This window comes from Rhea pennata, chromosome 26, assembly GCF_028389875.1.
Source record: "Rhea pennata isolate bPtePen1 chromosome 26, bPtePen1.pri, whole genome shotgun sequence".
In the NCBI taxonomy this organism is placed as follows: Eukaryota; Metazoa; Chordata; class Aves; order Rheiformes; family Rheidae; genus Rhea; species Rhea pennata.
In genome coordinates this window covers 5886686-5900453 of record NC_084688.1, presented here as the reverse complement: position 1 = coordinate 5900453, position 13768 = coordinate 5886686, and the positions used below count along the sequence as shown (strand labels likewise).

At 43.9% G+C, this 13768-nt stretch overlaps 1 protein-coding gene across 1 annotated transcript; it reads right to left on the bottom strand.

Moving 5' to 3' along the window:
* Window positions 1-2350: 2350 nt before the first annotated feature.
* CCDC43 (coiled-coil domain containing 43) lies at window positions 2351-13755 on the bottom strand. The gene is made up of 5 exons (XM_062595886.1): window positions 13540-13755; window positions 8407-8494; window positions 6101-6236; window positions 5368-5426; window positions 2351-3853 (listed from the first exon to the last, which is right to left on the bottom strand). Exons 1-5 carry the CDS (start codon window positions 13714-13716, stop codon window positions 3666-3668), a joined length of 648 nt encoding a protein of 215 aa, XP_062451870.1. The 5' UTR covers window positions 13717-13755; the 3' UTR covers window positions 2351-3665.
* Between the last annotated feature and the right edge of the window lie 13 nt (window positions 13756-13768).

The window sequence follows — 13768 nt, the reverse complement described above, 5'->3', positions numbered from 1 at the left end:
TTAAAGTATTTAAAGATAATCAAAATATGACATGCACACAATATTAACCTTAAAAAGCTGTGCAGCAGCTGAAATAATGAGTATTGTTTTTAATGCCTTCACTTTAAAATTTGAAAAGAGGGTATCACAAAGTTATGAGATTTAGATTTTTTTAAAGTTACTCTTTCACTAGTTTGGTTTGAGATTTGGTTGTCATATTTTACATTTATTAGTTCGCACCTGTATTTCCGACAGCTATTAACGCTTGGGGTTTATCTGCATATCTTATCTCAATATCTTTGTACTGAATATAAATAACTTATTGATATGAAATGTTGATATTATGTGGCTCAGGAGATAACAGGGTTTTAACAATTCTAGCATCGAGTTTAACTATAATGTGTGGATTAAATTTATTCAACTATCCTTGCTTAGATACATTGATATTTTAAATGTCTGTGTTCTTCCTACTTCTAGAAATCCTGATGTGCAAAAGGTGTAATCACACCACATAAATTGTCATTAGATGATGTGAGAAAGAAACTGAATGAGAATGCAGGAGAAACTTAAGTAACCATTTTGATCACTGATATGACCAAAAATACTGCCAGAGTGAATTTATTGGGGCAGGAGAACAAAGTACATCTTCATAGCACAAGTCACAGCATTAAGATTTGTTAAGTTAAACCTAGGACATGTTAGTGTTAAAAACAATACTGAATTTAGTCTGTCTGGTAAGAAATAAATTAACTTCTGTTGAAAAGCATTTGTTCTGCATTTGTCTCCATAGTCTCCATTCCTAAAACATTCTCTGTTAACCAAGATTGAAATTTTCAGTTCATTACTGAAATAAGTTAAAAGAAGTGCAAAGCAAGCAGCGTTGACATTGAAATTACTCTCTTGATCCTACAATAGGAAATTACTGTAACTTTGCTCTAGACAAACAAGGGCAAAATTGTATCAGTGTAATGAATCCAAGGTGGTGGATCTTCTTTTCCCCTTAAGTTTGTCTTGTTAATTACAAACTGTGTGCTACCAGGAAAAGCTAATTCAGAAATTTCAGTATGTGCAATAGAAATCTTCCGAGCACAGCTGGAGTTTTCCTGCCTTTTCAATTTGTTGGCACTGATGCCAGGACGAGGAAAACGAAGTAACACTTTTATTCTCTTTAAGCTGTTAGACTAAGAACTTCAGTAACAGCAACCCACGGGTCTGCAGTAATGCATTCCTCAATATTAATGTGCATAAATGTCTGGCTCTCCAAAGACAATGTCCTGTCCGGGCACTTAATCAATAGTAATATTTATTGACACCCAGTAATAGCTGCTGTGCGGTTTAAGGCAAGGCCTGTAACATCACAGCCCAGGAAGCATTAACTGCAGGAAAGTGGACTCATACCGCCGAGGGCAGGGGGGGGCTAAATTCTTCGGGTGCTGTTGAGTCACGTCCTCCTGGGTTCCTGCGGGACCGCACTGCTTTGGGGTTTCCAACGCCAAGAGCTGGTCAAGCTGCCCTGGCAGGCTGCCGCTGTCTAGGTGTGGACTGTCCCGTGCCAGCTCCCAGCTGCCTCCTTAATAACGTGAGGCTGAACATTAGTTTCTGTTTCCCTGTCAGGAAAACGGGGCCTTTCGTAGCTCTTGGGTGCGTGCTGCCGGCGTCCACACAGATGTAGAGGTTTGTGGTACTTCAGCACAGCGCTGCGGGGCTCTTGTTGCTCGGCTTAGGAACGGGGGAAAAAGAGGCTTCTACCACCTGCTGGCTGCTGCCAGTAAGGCTGTTGCTGCTATAAGCAACTGAGGTGCAAGCAATAGTGGGAGCGTTAAAACGCACTGGGAGAACTGGCAGCTTCCTAAAAGCGGAGTGTGGCTAAGGCTGCTTCAGGTGCAGTTGCAGAGCCACTGCTTAGTGCTCTTAGTCGGATCTAGGGGGTTTGCAAAGGAAGTTGTGGGACAAAGTGCTCTGGGACTCAGGATACCCCACCTCGCCTCTCCATCCGGCTGTGGGCCTGCACGCAAGGGAAGCGCCCTCAAAAGAAACACTGCAGCTAGGATCCACCGCGATGCTCGGGACTGGGAAGAGGGTCAAGGCCTGAGCATAAGCCTGGCCCAGAAGCAGCACTGGCCATCTACAGGGCCACTTTGTTCTCTACGGGGACATAGGGAAGAGGTGAAAGGCAGCAGCACAGGCTCAGGAAAACAGGCGTGAACAGAAGAGCAACAGCTCCACGACACCAGCACACCAGACCTCTGAAATGTTTCTGCAGTGCAATAGAAACGGGATGCAGGATCTGCAGGAGAGTCTCTGCAGGCGTATACTGCATCAGACCCCACAACCGTTAACCGCGACGCTTACTCAGACACAGAAACACCACTTCTTGGCCAACCAGGTTTATTATTCAAGTCCAAAGATAAAGCAGTTATTCACACTTGCAGCAATTAAACAGGATGCATTAACCCTTAATCAGACTCGTGCTGAAAGCAGGTGATAAGGACAGTTACCATCAGCAGCTGGTCAGGAGCTGCCCGTCATCAAAGATGAGTCTTCCAAGACTGATACAGTGGCCAGAGCACAAGGCAGCAGGTGGATGGGGCACACCGGTTCCTCCTGCGCTCCCTGAAGCGCTTGCACGTCTTCCTTTAAGTGCAGTTCGCAGAAGTTAAGTGTTCTCCTTTCCAGAAGCAGGTGAGACTTTCAGGAAGGAGGCTGAAAATCACAAGGAACGAGCCCTTCCACGGGCAAGAAGAAGACAACCCTGTTGCTTTCGCCCTGCTAGGACAGCTCCTACAAGCAGCTGTGCCAGGTGAGAGGTGGAGCTGCTTGTAAACCCAATGCATCCAAATCAGTTACAGCCCCAGCTGTTCAGCACCGAGCCGGCGTTAAAGCATTTGCCCTGGCAACTACTGTAGGAATAACAGCCGATGTTCTTCCACATCGGGGAGCACCATTACCAGAATCAAGCCGTAAGACAGCGTTAGGACTTGACCAATTTGCTACTGCTCTATCTGATATTCAAATTACTGTGGCATTTCCCTAACCAAGGGCCTGTGGGTGAAGCAGTCTCATAGCTAGAACTCATATATATTTCATAAGATTTCCTTTCCATCGCTGTAAACAGCATTTACCGTTGCCAACGTCAGAGCCAAACCCTACTCTTTCAAATCAGTCAGAAGAAAAACACAGCATTGTTCTTGGCAGCGTATATAAACATATTTGCAAATACATTTTCCAAGGCTAGTGTAAATTCACATCCACCCTGTAGCAGCACGTCCTTAATTACATGTCAGAAAAGGGCTTTGCTCTATTCTCAAATTGTAACATGCCATTGCTGCAAATCCTAGGCCAGCGTGAGGACGCAGCCACTTTGGAAGCCCTTTCCTACCTCTTATTTTGCTTTGCTTGAAGTGGTTAGAAGTAAGATTGATCACTTTGAACACAGACATATTCACTTCACCATTCTTTGGTCACATTGGCCACAATAACTGACTGGGACATTTGACACCACAAGCACATGGCACATCTGGAGTTTAAGAGGTGTTGGAAATTTCTTTTTTGCTATGTAAATGTAAGAGGAAACACTTCCAAAGAACCACTCACCAGCCAGGTGCCCAGAATTTCTGTTGCTTTTTAAACACACACCATATTCATAATTAATATTATCCTTTCAGAGTCCAGCTGAGGAACCACAGCTATCGCTTCCGTTCTCCTTTTTGTGTCCTTTTCTTCTCCTTTTCCTTCCGCTCTTGCTTGGCAAGCTTATCTTTCTCTCGCTGGAGTTTGTCTTGCTCTTTTTTCTTCTGGAACTCATCTCGCAGCAGCTCCCGCTCCAGTTTCCTGGCATTCAAGACATCCTCCACATTAGTGTTTCGGAACAAAGCTGGTTGTGAGTTAAGGACAGACAACGTGCTCTGTCTGAACACACACAGCTTCCCCTTTTTGGTGATTTCTGGGGCCTGTAAACTAGAGGGTGGATTTAGCACACACAGATTGCTTTATCCCATCTGCTTTCCAAAGGGGCAGCACTCAGTGCTGTGTGGCATCTTAGAGCTGCTAAAAGAGCACGGCCTTCGCAGGCGAAGGGAAAAGGCAGCTACTCCGTCAGCTCTGTCCCATTTCTCCCCCCTCCAATTCCTGTGCACTGATTACAGCTCATTAGTGTGGCTTTCTTGGCCACATCTATCAGTGGTAACATCAGAAGGTCTCCTGCCCCCTGCCGATGGCTCTATCTTGAAGGACCCAAGCTTGCCCTGAGCAAGGCAGAGTTCTGCCTCTAAAGCCTAGCAATAATTCGCCTCCAACACATCCCAAGTGCTCCTTTAACTTCCAAGGAGCTCTGCAGAGAAGAGAAACCCTGCACACCAGCAATGCTACAAGGCTGCACCATCCTGATGAGAGCTGCCACACCACAGGGATCAGAAGCTGACAGCCAGTTGCTGCAATGCACCCCACTAGCTAGACTAAGATGACTTCGACCAGCAGCACACGCGTGCCTGCGACAGGCAACACGGCACCCTCCTGTACGTGACCACACTGAGCCACAGCGGGCTCTCATCTCAAGATGATACCTTCACGCTCTACACAGTGAGTGCCTCAGTAGGTTTACTGTAACAGAAACAGCATCGCACGGACAATATCGTCTCGCACAGCTCTACCCATCCTGCTCACCATGTAGGAAGGCTGCAGACATGGCAACGGATGAGCCAGCTCACACCAAAGATCGCCACAATCTGACATCCTCTCTCCCGTAATGGCGAGCGATAAATGCTTTGGGAAGAGCAGGTGTCTCCCCATCTGACTCTTCCTCCTATCAGTAATTTAGGGACGAGAACAATTTAGGTTCCAAATTTTATTTATGTCCTGTGACAAAAAACTGTTTCCATCTTAAACCTGTCAGCTGGTGAGTTTGAGGAATGACCCAAGCTACTGTGTTTACAAAATCCTGAGATGATTGGTCCTTGTTCATCAGAGTTCACACACACTATGGCCTGACATATTTTTGTGGTAATTTTATTTCTATCGCATTTTTAGTAATTCCTGACATGATTTGCTTCTCCAGAGTCACTTGGTATTAAGCTGATGTTTTAGAATTATCCATAGTAGCACCATGTTCTGCGAAGCTCTGCAGGGAGTAAAAGAAGGAAGAAAGGAAGGAAGGAAGAAAAAAAGAGAAAGAAAGAAAGTGACAGGGTTGAAGGAGAGCAGGAAAGCAGATGAACCTCTAATTTTCACTACGAGTAAGGTCAGGCTATGTGGAAAAAATGAATGACCCAGCCTAGAGTATAGCACTGAAGAGACACTGAGCACCAACATGGAGAAGAAAGGATGGGAAACTCACCATGGAAGCTGCTTTCCTTCTAGAAAAGCCCAAGTGATTGAGATTTTAAAGGATACATTTTTCTGATCCAATATTTATTGCTGTTGCAGTGGATCCATCCTGTTCATCCTCTCCGGTGAGACAATTAAGGAAATCTGGGCATCAATAATGAACTCATGTCTCTGTACCATCATGCTTAGCTCAAAACATAGCAAATAACCATTCTGCTAAGCCACAGGGAAAAAAAATTAAAAACAGATACAGACAACCAAGGCCCAAGCAAGCATAAAACTCACTATTCAACTCTTCTGTCTGCTCAAGTGCAAGGTAAAACTTCCTCTTACTCAACTTTGATCTCCAAAGAGTCTGTTCTTCAGCACTATATAGAGGTAATTTTAAACTCTCCCACTTTATATGTGCCATCTTTAAAGATCTTTTCAACAGATCCCTTGGCAGAAAGCAAGAGATAAATTCAGTATGTTGAACTACCACGCACAGGGTGTTACTGGCATAGTAGAAGTGATACATTCATCCACTGCAATATGGCCAGACTGGACAAACCCTAGACACAGCCAAGCACATACTGGTGGAGAGTCTGGAAATGGTGGAGGAACATGGCACTTCATAAACTAGGAGCTTCTAAGCTTTTTTTTCGCATGGAAGTTATTTCACTGTGGAAAAAAAAAGATCAGTAAGTCCCTCCAATCCTTCCCACCACCTACTGCAAAACTGAAAAGGCACTTCAGAAGATTCTTAATAAAACATCTTCCTTTAAAGCAGTGAGTCTTGACTCGGTCAGGAAAAGGATATTCCTCCTCATCTGTCACGTTAGCATACTGGGCCAGGAGGGCAGCTTTCCTTTGCTTCTCTTCCTGAGACACCTCCTTTGGTTTCACTACAATCTTGGCCTGCTTCTCCATCATGCTGGCAATCGCTTGGATCTCATCTGCCAAGGAGAAGAGTCAAGAGCATCAGTCCGTCCCTGCAAATGCGGCACTGAAGACCTCGCAGACTCACACATCTGCAGTCCCCAGAGACATTCAATCTGCGGCTCGAGAGAGCAGGAGTTACAGCAGAGCCGCAGCTCCTGGCCCAAGCCACCAGCCGCCGAGGAGGTGGTTCAGATCAGCAGAGCATCTGAAGTGACACACCACCTTCTCCTCACAGGCAGGAATTCCCTCACGCTGTCTGCCTGGATCAGATGCTGTTTTTCCTGGAGTAAGGGAAATTTCGTAACTAATGTATACTTTAGTAAGATTCCAGCTGAGGAAAATTCATTTTATGCATTCTCATCCAGTTAAAAATACTGAGTACGTTTAATTGCACTGTTACACTGATTAGTACTTTGAATTTTCAGAATTTCAATTTAACATGGTTTTAATACTCCATCTTTTCCACCTACCTAGTGAAACAGTTGATTTACCTTTTAACATTAAGTTCTACTGCCTATTTCTTAAAATGACATTTTGTTTTTGACACCAAATAATATTTGTTTAGCTGATTGATAACTTATTGTTATGATTTTGTTTTCAATACACAAGGGCCTCTTTGGTAAGGTCAGGTTTTCATAAGGCTTAGATTTTATGCCTAATTTAAAAGTTAAAAGATTCCCTCCAAGATTTTTCTTTCATACACTTTCCTACCAAGAGCTAACACCCAATATACATTTTCAAGGAGTTAGAACAAGTAGCTATTGACTTCAATGGGGATTTATTCTTTTATGGAATCATAGTGAAGTAATTAAATCCTTACAGCAGTAACAACATAAATACAAGGATATATATTGCTACCTTCCTTCTGGGACTAACAAGAAAAACCCTTGGTTTACGAGCTGGAGGAGTCCAGCAGCAACTCCAGCAATTCCAATCACTCATTCCTAAAAGAAAGATTTATTTTATTTAATATAAAGAACAGCAAAACTTCTTCCTGTCTCTGGCCAAAGGCAAGGTTAGGCAAAGGGTAGAGTACTTCAATGAATTCTCAGGGAAAGCCACTTAGCTGCCATGTAGTTCAGCTGTCCCATCTATAATGGGGAATTAAGTGACACCAACATTTGTGAAATGCTTTGCGATTTAGACAAGAAAAGTACTGTATAAATGCAAGTGTCATTAGTAAGGGCTCACTGTGGAGAACTCCTTCTGGAATACCATCACTCAGTGACAAGAATCAACAACAACAACAAAAATGCAAAGCAAACAAAAAACAGATTTAGCCAAATGGGATGTACATTGTCACCAACATGGGTCTACAATTAGGTCCCATACGGTTAGATGATTATCAGTTGAACCAGCAAAATCTTTCAGCATATGATTTCATTGCATTCAAGAGCTCTCCTCGCTGACCAGAAAAAGCTTCCCTTAATGAACAAGAAGGGGGTCTTTGCTCCAGAGCCAACAGGTGAAGACAAGGGATGAATTCAGACAGGATACAAAGAAAGAAACAGGATTATGGAAGTTATTGTGGAAGTAGCAGCATTAGTATAGCAGCAGCAGCAGCCTGAAAGTTCCCTCTACCCCCCCCCCCAAACATTTATTGGAAAAAAAGGACAGGTTTAAGAGAAGATTTGGAAAGAGAAAAATAAGGATGCTTTCCTGATGTGTCCTGGGACCTTCTCCTGCGGTGAGCGTAAGCACAAGGGGCTGCACAGTGGCTCTCTGTAGGTGCAGCTGTAGTGGCATAAAAGTACTCGCTTCCCAAACTAGTACAAACAGAAGCACTGTACACATTTTATACCGTTATAACTGCATCTACCATCAGAGACCTAGCTGCCATAGCTACATCATTTAATGGAGATGCCGTCCTTTTTTTTTAATATAAAAGGAAAATTTAAAAATTCTGCAGAAAAAAATTAAACTTTTTCCTCTGCAGGATTATAAACTCAAAGGAGTAGCAGAATGCTAGCGAAAGCCAGAAGTGAAACTATTCGACCTCACTTCAAATTTTAAGACAAAAAAACGTAAATAAGCAGCAACGGCAACGAGAAGCAAGTCAGATCTGCAAACACATTAGCAACATGGGTTTTAACTCCTGGCAGGATGAACACACAGTTCTCATTCCAGTAAGGCCCTGCAAAGTTCTCATACCACATGGAAAGACACTCCAAGCAGTGACACTACCTTCTTTTTTCTCTTTGGCGTCAACAATCTGAGATTCAGACCACTTCTCGACTACTTCCCTGCAAACATCGTTTAAGAGATCTTCTTCCTAGTAAGGGAAAAGAGACTTCTCAATCTTAGAACAAAGTCAGTCTGCTTTAAACAAGCATGAATCAGATACAAAAAGCACCAGCTGCAAAGAAGCTGAGCATCAGGCAGTAAACCCAAGAGATAAAGCTTTTCCATGAAATCTACTTATTAAATGCATACATAAGACTCTTATTAATTGAGGCAGCAGGACAATACAAGTCATCAGATGCACTTACTTGTTTACATAGCTCAAAACTATATATAGCCTCGATCACTACACAAATGTGAACACAAGACGTCAAGGTAGCCATCCAACAGCTCTGCACTATACCAGGAGATGCTCTATTGCCCTGACATTTTATTTTTGCACATAACACAGCTCTAACGATACATGCTGGTTTTAAAGAGGCAGGCTGTCTACATAAAACAACGTTGAAGAAAGGTAACCAAGGTATCTTAACTCTAGCCAACTACTGCCCAGTATCACACCTCTTCTTGAGCAAGGCTGCAGAGAAGCCAGTCAAAGGCCACCTCCAAGCCAATCTAACTCAAGGTAATGTATCAGACTGAACAAAACACGGGTCAGGGCCAGCACAGAACTGAAACCACTTTGGTTGGTGTTGCTAGATCAGCAGATTTAGCTCAGCAGCAGATAAAAGATAAATATTCTTGTCCCCATTGACCTATCTAAAGCAGAGGAATGTATTCAAGTTGTTAGTCATTACTCAGGAAGAACTTAAACCACAGGAAGAAAGAAAATGCATGCCATTAGCAACAGACCCGCCACCAGACCCCATCGCTTGTGGAGCTCCGGTATGACTAAGTCTCTCCACAGTATCTACATGCGGCTTCTTAGTGAACCGACCAACACTGTAATTTAAATCCCAGCAGTGGGCAGATGACACACAACTCAACCACGTTTCAGCTCCTGTGGTCACAGCGTTTCTAAGAGATTAGCTCAGTATCTGAGAAGTTCAGGTAACTGAAGCTGAATCCAGGCAAGAAACATGATCCTAATAAAGGGGAAAAGTGTTTTGAAGAGTTGCAGCTGACTTGAAAGGTGTACATGTGTAACGTGCTCATTAGCACTAGCTCACACAACAGTAAATCCATTAGGGAAAAAACAGCAGCAGAGAAGCACAGGACAAACAGGCTCAAGGAGAGTTAATACCAAATGGAAACGAGCTAATCAGGGACACCTCAGGTACGAGCCAACCCAGGTTATGAAACATCCCTTTCCTCTGTACATTTGCAGGTCTGCCCAGCACATTGCAGCTCTTCATGGCTAGTGGTTCAGGCCAGATCCAGACACCATGTGCAACTCCTTGCAGTAATCTTCCACCCCTTGGTCAGCAGCACTAGACTTCAGCAGGGACAAATTAGGCAGCAAAGCAACAGTCACCTCTTACTAGGGTTGTTTTACCACCCATGACAACTGCCCATTCTGCCTTTGCCTGAGAAGCAGGAAGCAACATTACAACCTCTGTTTAGAAAAAAAAATATTACTTACACAGACGCATAATAACCCAGCCTGAACTGTCTGTGCCAATCCTCACTTTTTACAGCTAGGCATTCAGTAATTGGGACACAAGCCCACCAAACCTGCCTAGGTCTCTCTTTAACGAGAAGTCTGTGAAGTTCACAATGCTCATCTTGAACATGTGGGCACTAGGTACCTAAAAATCACTTTCAAATTCTAGCACAGTCACTGAAAACACTACTGATCCAGCAGAGCAAAGCTCTTCTGCATGGAGGACAGGAAAAAAAAAGGTTGAGTTTTCCATAAATATGGAACAGACAAGGAGATAAGGAATTATCACATCTCTCCACCTTTTGCTCCAACAAAATTACTCCACGGAGTAAAATTGTGCCATCCCCAGTCTACAATACCTATGCACAAACTTCTCCACATAATAGGTGGGTGACAGGAGAACAGACAGACAGCAAGACCATTACCCAAGGCTGCTGAGCACTGAGATCTCAAACACAGCACCGGACCAGACATACATCAGAATGAGGTCCCTGCATTAGGTCAAAGACATCACAAGGACAAACATGCAGAATACTCAAGGCTATGAGCAAGGAAGTGATCTGCAAACAGAAAAAAATAACAAAAGCAAGAAGCGTTTGTGATTCACACCAATATCACACTCCATTTTAAGATGTCAACATGCTTTCAGGGTATATGCAGATGACAGAATGATGTACTGGTTGCTAAGATCAAGTATAAGAGAGGTGGATTTGGAAGAACCCGCTGACCATGTTCCTGCTGGGAGATGACACACCGAGATCCTCACAGGAACGTGAGCTGGCTGAGCAGAAGACCATGAAGATGATGTGCAAAGAAACGCAACTTAAAGTGATAGAGGAACCCTTCCAGCCTTTACAGAAACAGGGTTAAGTTACAAAAACACAATAAAAATCAACATTGTTCAAGGACAAGGAAGACACGAAGATATTTAACTGCTAGAAACATTCATAGTAAAACGACTCTCCTGGATGGACAGATTCCGCCAAGTGCTAGAGCACTGGAATCAAGGCTGGCAAAATGGTTAGTAACCTTAAGCTAGTAGAAAAGATTGGGAAAGATACTATCTTGTATGCTTGGTATCATCATGCAGGAAGAAGAAAATCAGGTAAGCGATGATAAAGGAACAGCAATAAGTAGGAAGAAAAATGAAACGCAGAAGACTAACACCAACGACAGGGAGACCTGAACTCTCAAAGCAGGGTTTGAGCAACAAGAAACAAATCAAGTATTGGTATATCAATGTAGGTGGATCTATTAACAAAGAAGAATACAAAAATCAGATGTTCTGATGACCCTAGAAACATGACCAAACTAAGAAACATTAACACAACTTTGAAGCTGAAGAGTCCTCATGTTCAGAAAGGAAGAAACAGAAGGTCAGGATGGCAGTGTATGAGTGGACATGAATGAAGCAACAGAAAAGAATCATGATGTGGCAGCCTAGATAAAACTAAACCTTCAAAGAAGAACGCAAAGAGAAGTTCTGTCACGTAGTGCAGGATGTTTGTTGTATAACCCTTTTGTCTCGCAGCAATCTGGATAGAGACCTCTAATACAACACTCAGTGATTGCTGTGACTACGCGACACTCACTTCCCATGTACAAGACTGTAGAACAACCCAGCATTAACTACTAACACTGGTAAAGTTCAGATAGCTGTGGATGTGACAGGCAAATGTTTTCCATGAAATGCTCCCTAAGCAAATAAGAAACGATGTTATTTTAGAAGTTAGTAAACACAGAGAAGAATGAAAATACACTTGGACCAAGTGATCTGAAGTCTGCTTGGTTTAAATAGAAGAACAGAAAGAGATCTTGATTCTAAGTTTCTTGATTTGAAACAACAGGTTTAAATTACTCAGGTAACTAACTTGAGTGAAACTGTTGGGACTGAGGAAATGGGGACACGAGTAAAGAGGTAGCCTGGAGTTTCTTTCAGACAAGGTTGTCAAGAAAAAAAAAAGTGACCTGAAATTTGTATATAGAACAAAGAGAATAAAGTGGATGAAAGATTATTTCAGTATCAATACCAAAAATAAGTAACAGCTACAAATAAAGAAAAAAATCACAGATCAGAAAAGAAAAAAAAAAACATATCCTACGATTCAACATTTTACAGAAATTGTCAGGAAATCAACTTGAGTTAGAAACTGCACATGAAGCAAAGTCAGTACAAGAGAGTCAACAGTGACATGAAAAAGAAAACGGAGAGAACAGGATTGTCGTGCTGCAAGCATGGGATTAAGAACAGCCCCAAACTAGATAAACATGAAAACTGCACGGGAGTTTTCAAAAATTGCGTTGACGGCAGCAAAAGAGAAGTAAGCAATAAAGATGGAAAATATCACAACATAACGTGCCCCGCTATAGTAGGATTAACTGTTCATTTCTCCCCCCACTTTCTATTACTGAAGGCACGCAGCCATAGCAGCACAATTGTACTTCTTTCAGAAAATCACTCACACCTCTCACAAACACTGCTGCTGCCCAAGGCTGGAGAAGTGACGATGGAAGGCGAGGAAGAGATGTTCTGTGCATTAGGAAAAAACGCTCTAAAATGGCATGCATTTACTTAATGGAAGGAATTATATGACAGAGTTGCCTGTGAAAATTAAAAAAAAATATAATGACTAAGCTTGTCCTTTTGAGTTTTATGCTCCCAGACTGCCAGGTTGGGAGGAAATCGGTGATAGCCAATGAACAGACTGTTCCTTAACATTGGTACGTATTTACTGTTTAACATTTGAAACTTCAAATGAAGTTAAAAAAAAAATCACACAGCCCCCAAAATGGCTGACGCTCAGAAAGAAAGTCTTTTTTGTTCTCTTATAACTTTCTTTCCTAAAAGTCTGTGAGAGGAGACGAACACTGCTCATCACTGAAAGCTCTGGCCTCTTAGCCAAGCAAGGCTGGCACCAAGTTTAGCATCTCCCTCACTTACTAACTCCAGCCTGATTCAAATGACGGACTCCTTGGAGATACGGCAACAAACGAGACCTGCTAAGAGAACACCGTAACCATCTGACATAGCCATTTTAAAGGGTTTTGGTGTTAAGAACCAGCTCTTAAAGCACACTTTGGACTGACAGGCAGTCACCCAACTCACACACTAAGCTGAAAACCCTCAGCACAAAAAACCCTCCTCTTCCAAACAAGCAGCCAAGCTTTGCCACGGCTGGACTTAGCCATCATAAAGGTATGTGTCTCTCTGAGGGGAGCGGAACAGAAACACAGCTGAACATGGGCAGTGAGAGAAACTCGATTATCTGCCTACCCAGCAGTATCGGCAGCACAAAAAAGGCCTCCTGGAGGACAGAAGCCATGTGGAAGCGTGTGCATCCCTACAAGTCAGCGCCTGCAGCTACCTCCTGCCCCTTTTCCACGCTGATCTCCCCAGAAAGAGCAGCCGCCAGCCCGGGGAGGCCCCGGACTCGTCCCCGGCAGCAGCAGCGCGGCGCGGCCGGCCCAGCCGATTCCTCCCGCCGCCGCCGCCGCCTTCCCCGCTCCCCGGCGCGGCCTAGCGCCGCCCTCACCAGGCAGGCGGCCAGCACGCCGCGCAGCGCCTCCAGCCTCTCCTCGTCGCTCTCCTCCTCGCGGAGCAGCCCCTGGATGTAGGCGCTGTACACGGCGCGGTCCAGCCCCAGCGCCTCCAGCCGCCCCGCCAGCCAGGCCGCGAAACCACCCGCCTCCTCCGCGCTGGGCGCCGCCATCTTGGAGGGGGGAGAGGGGTGGCCGCGCGCACGCGCACGGAGCCTGGCGGCA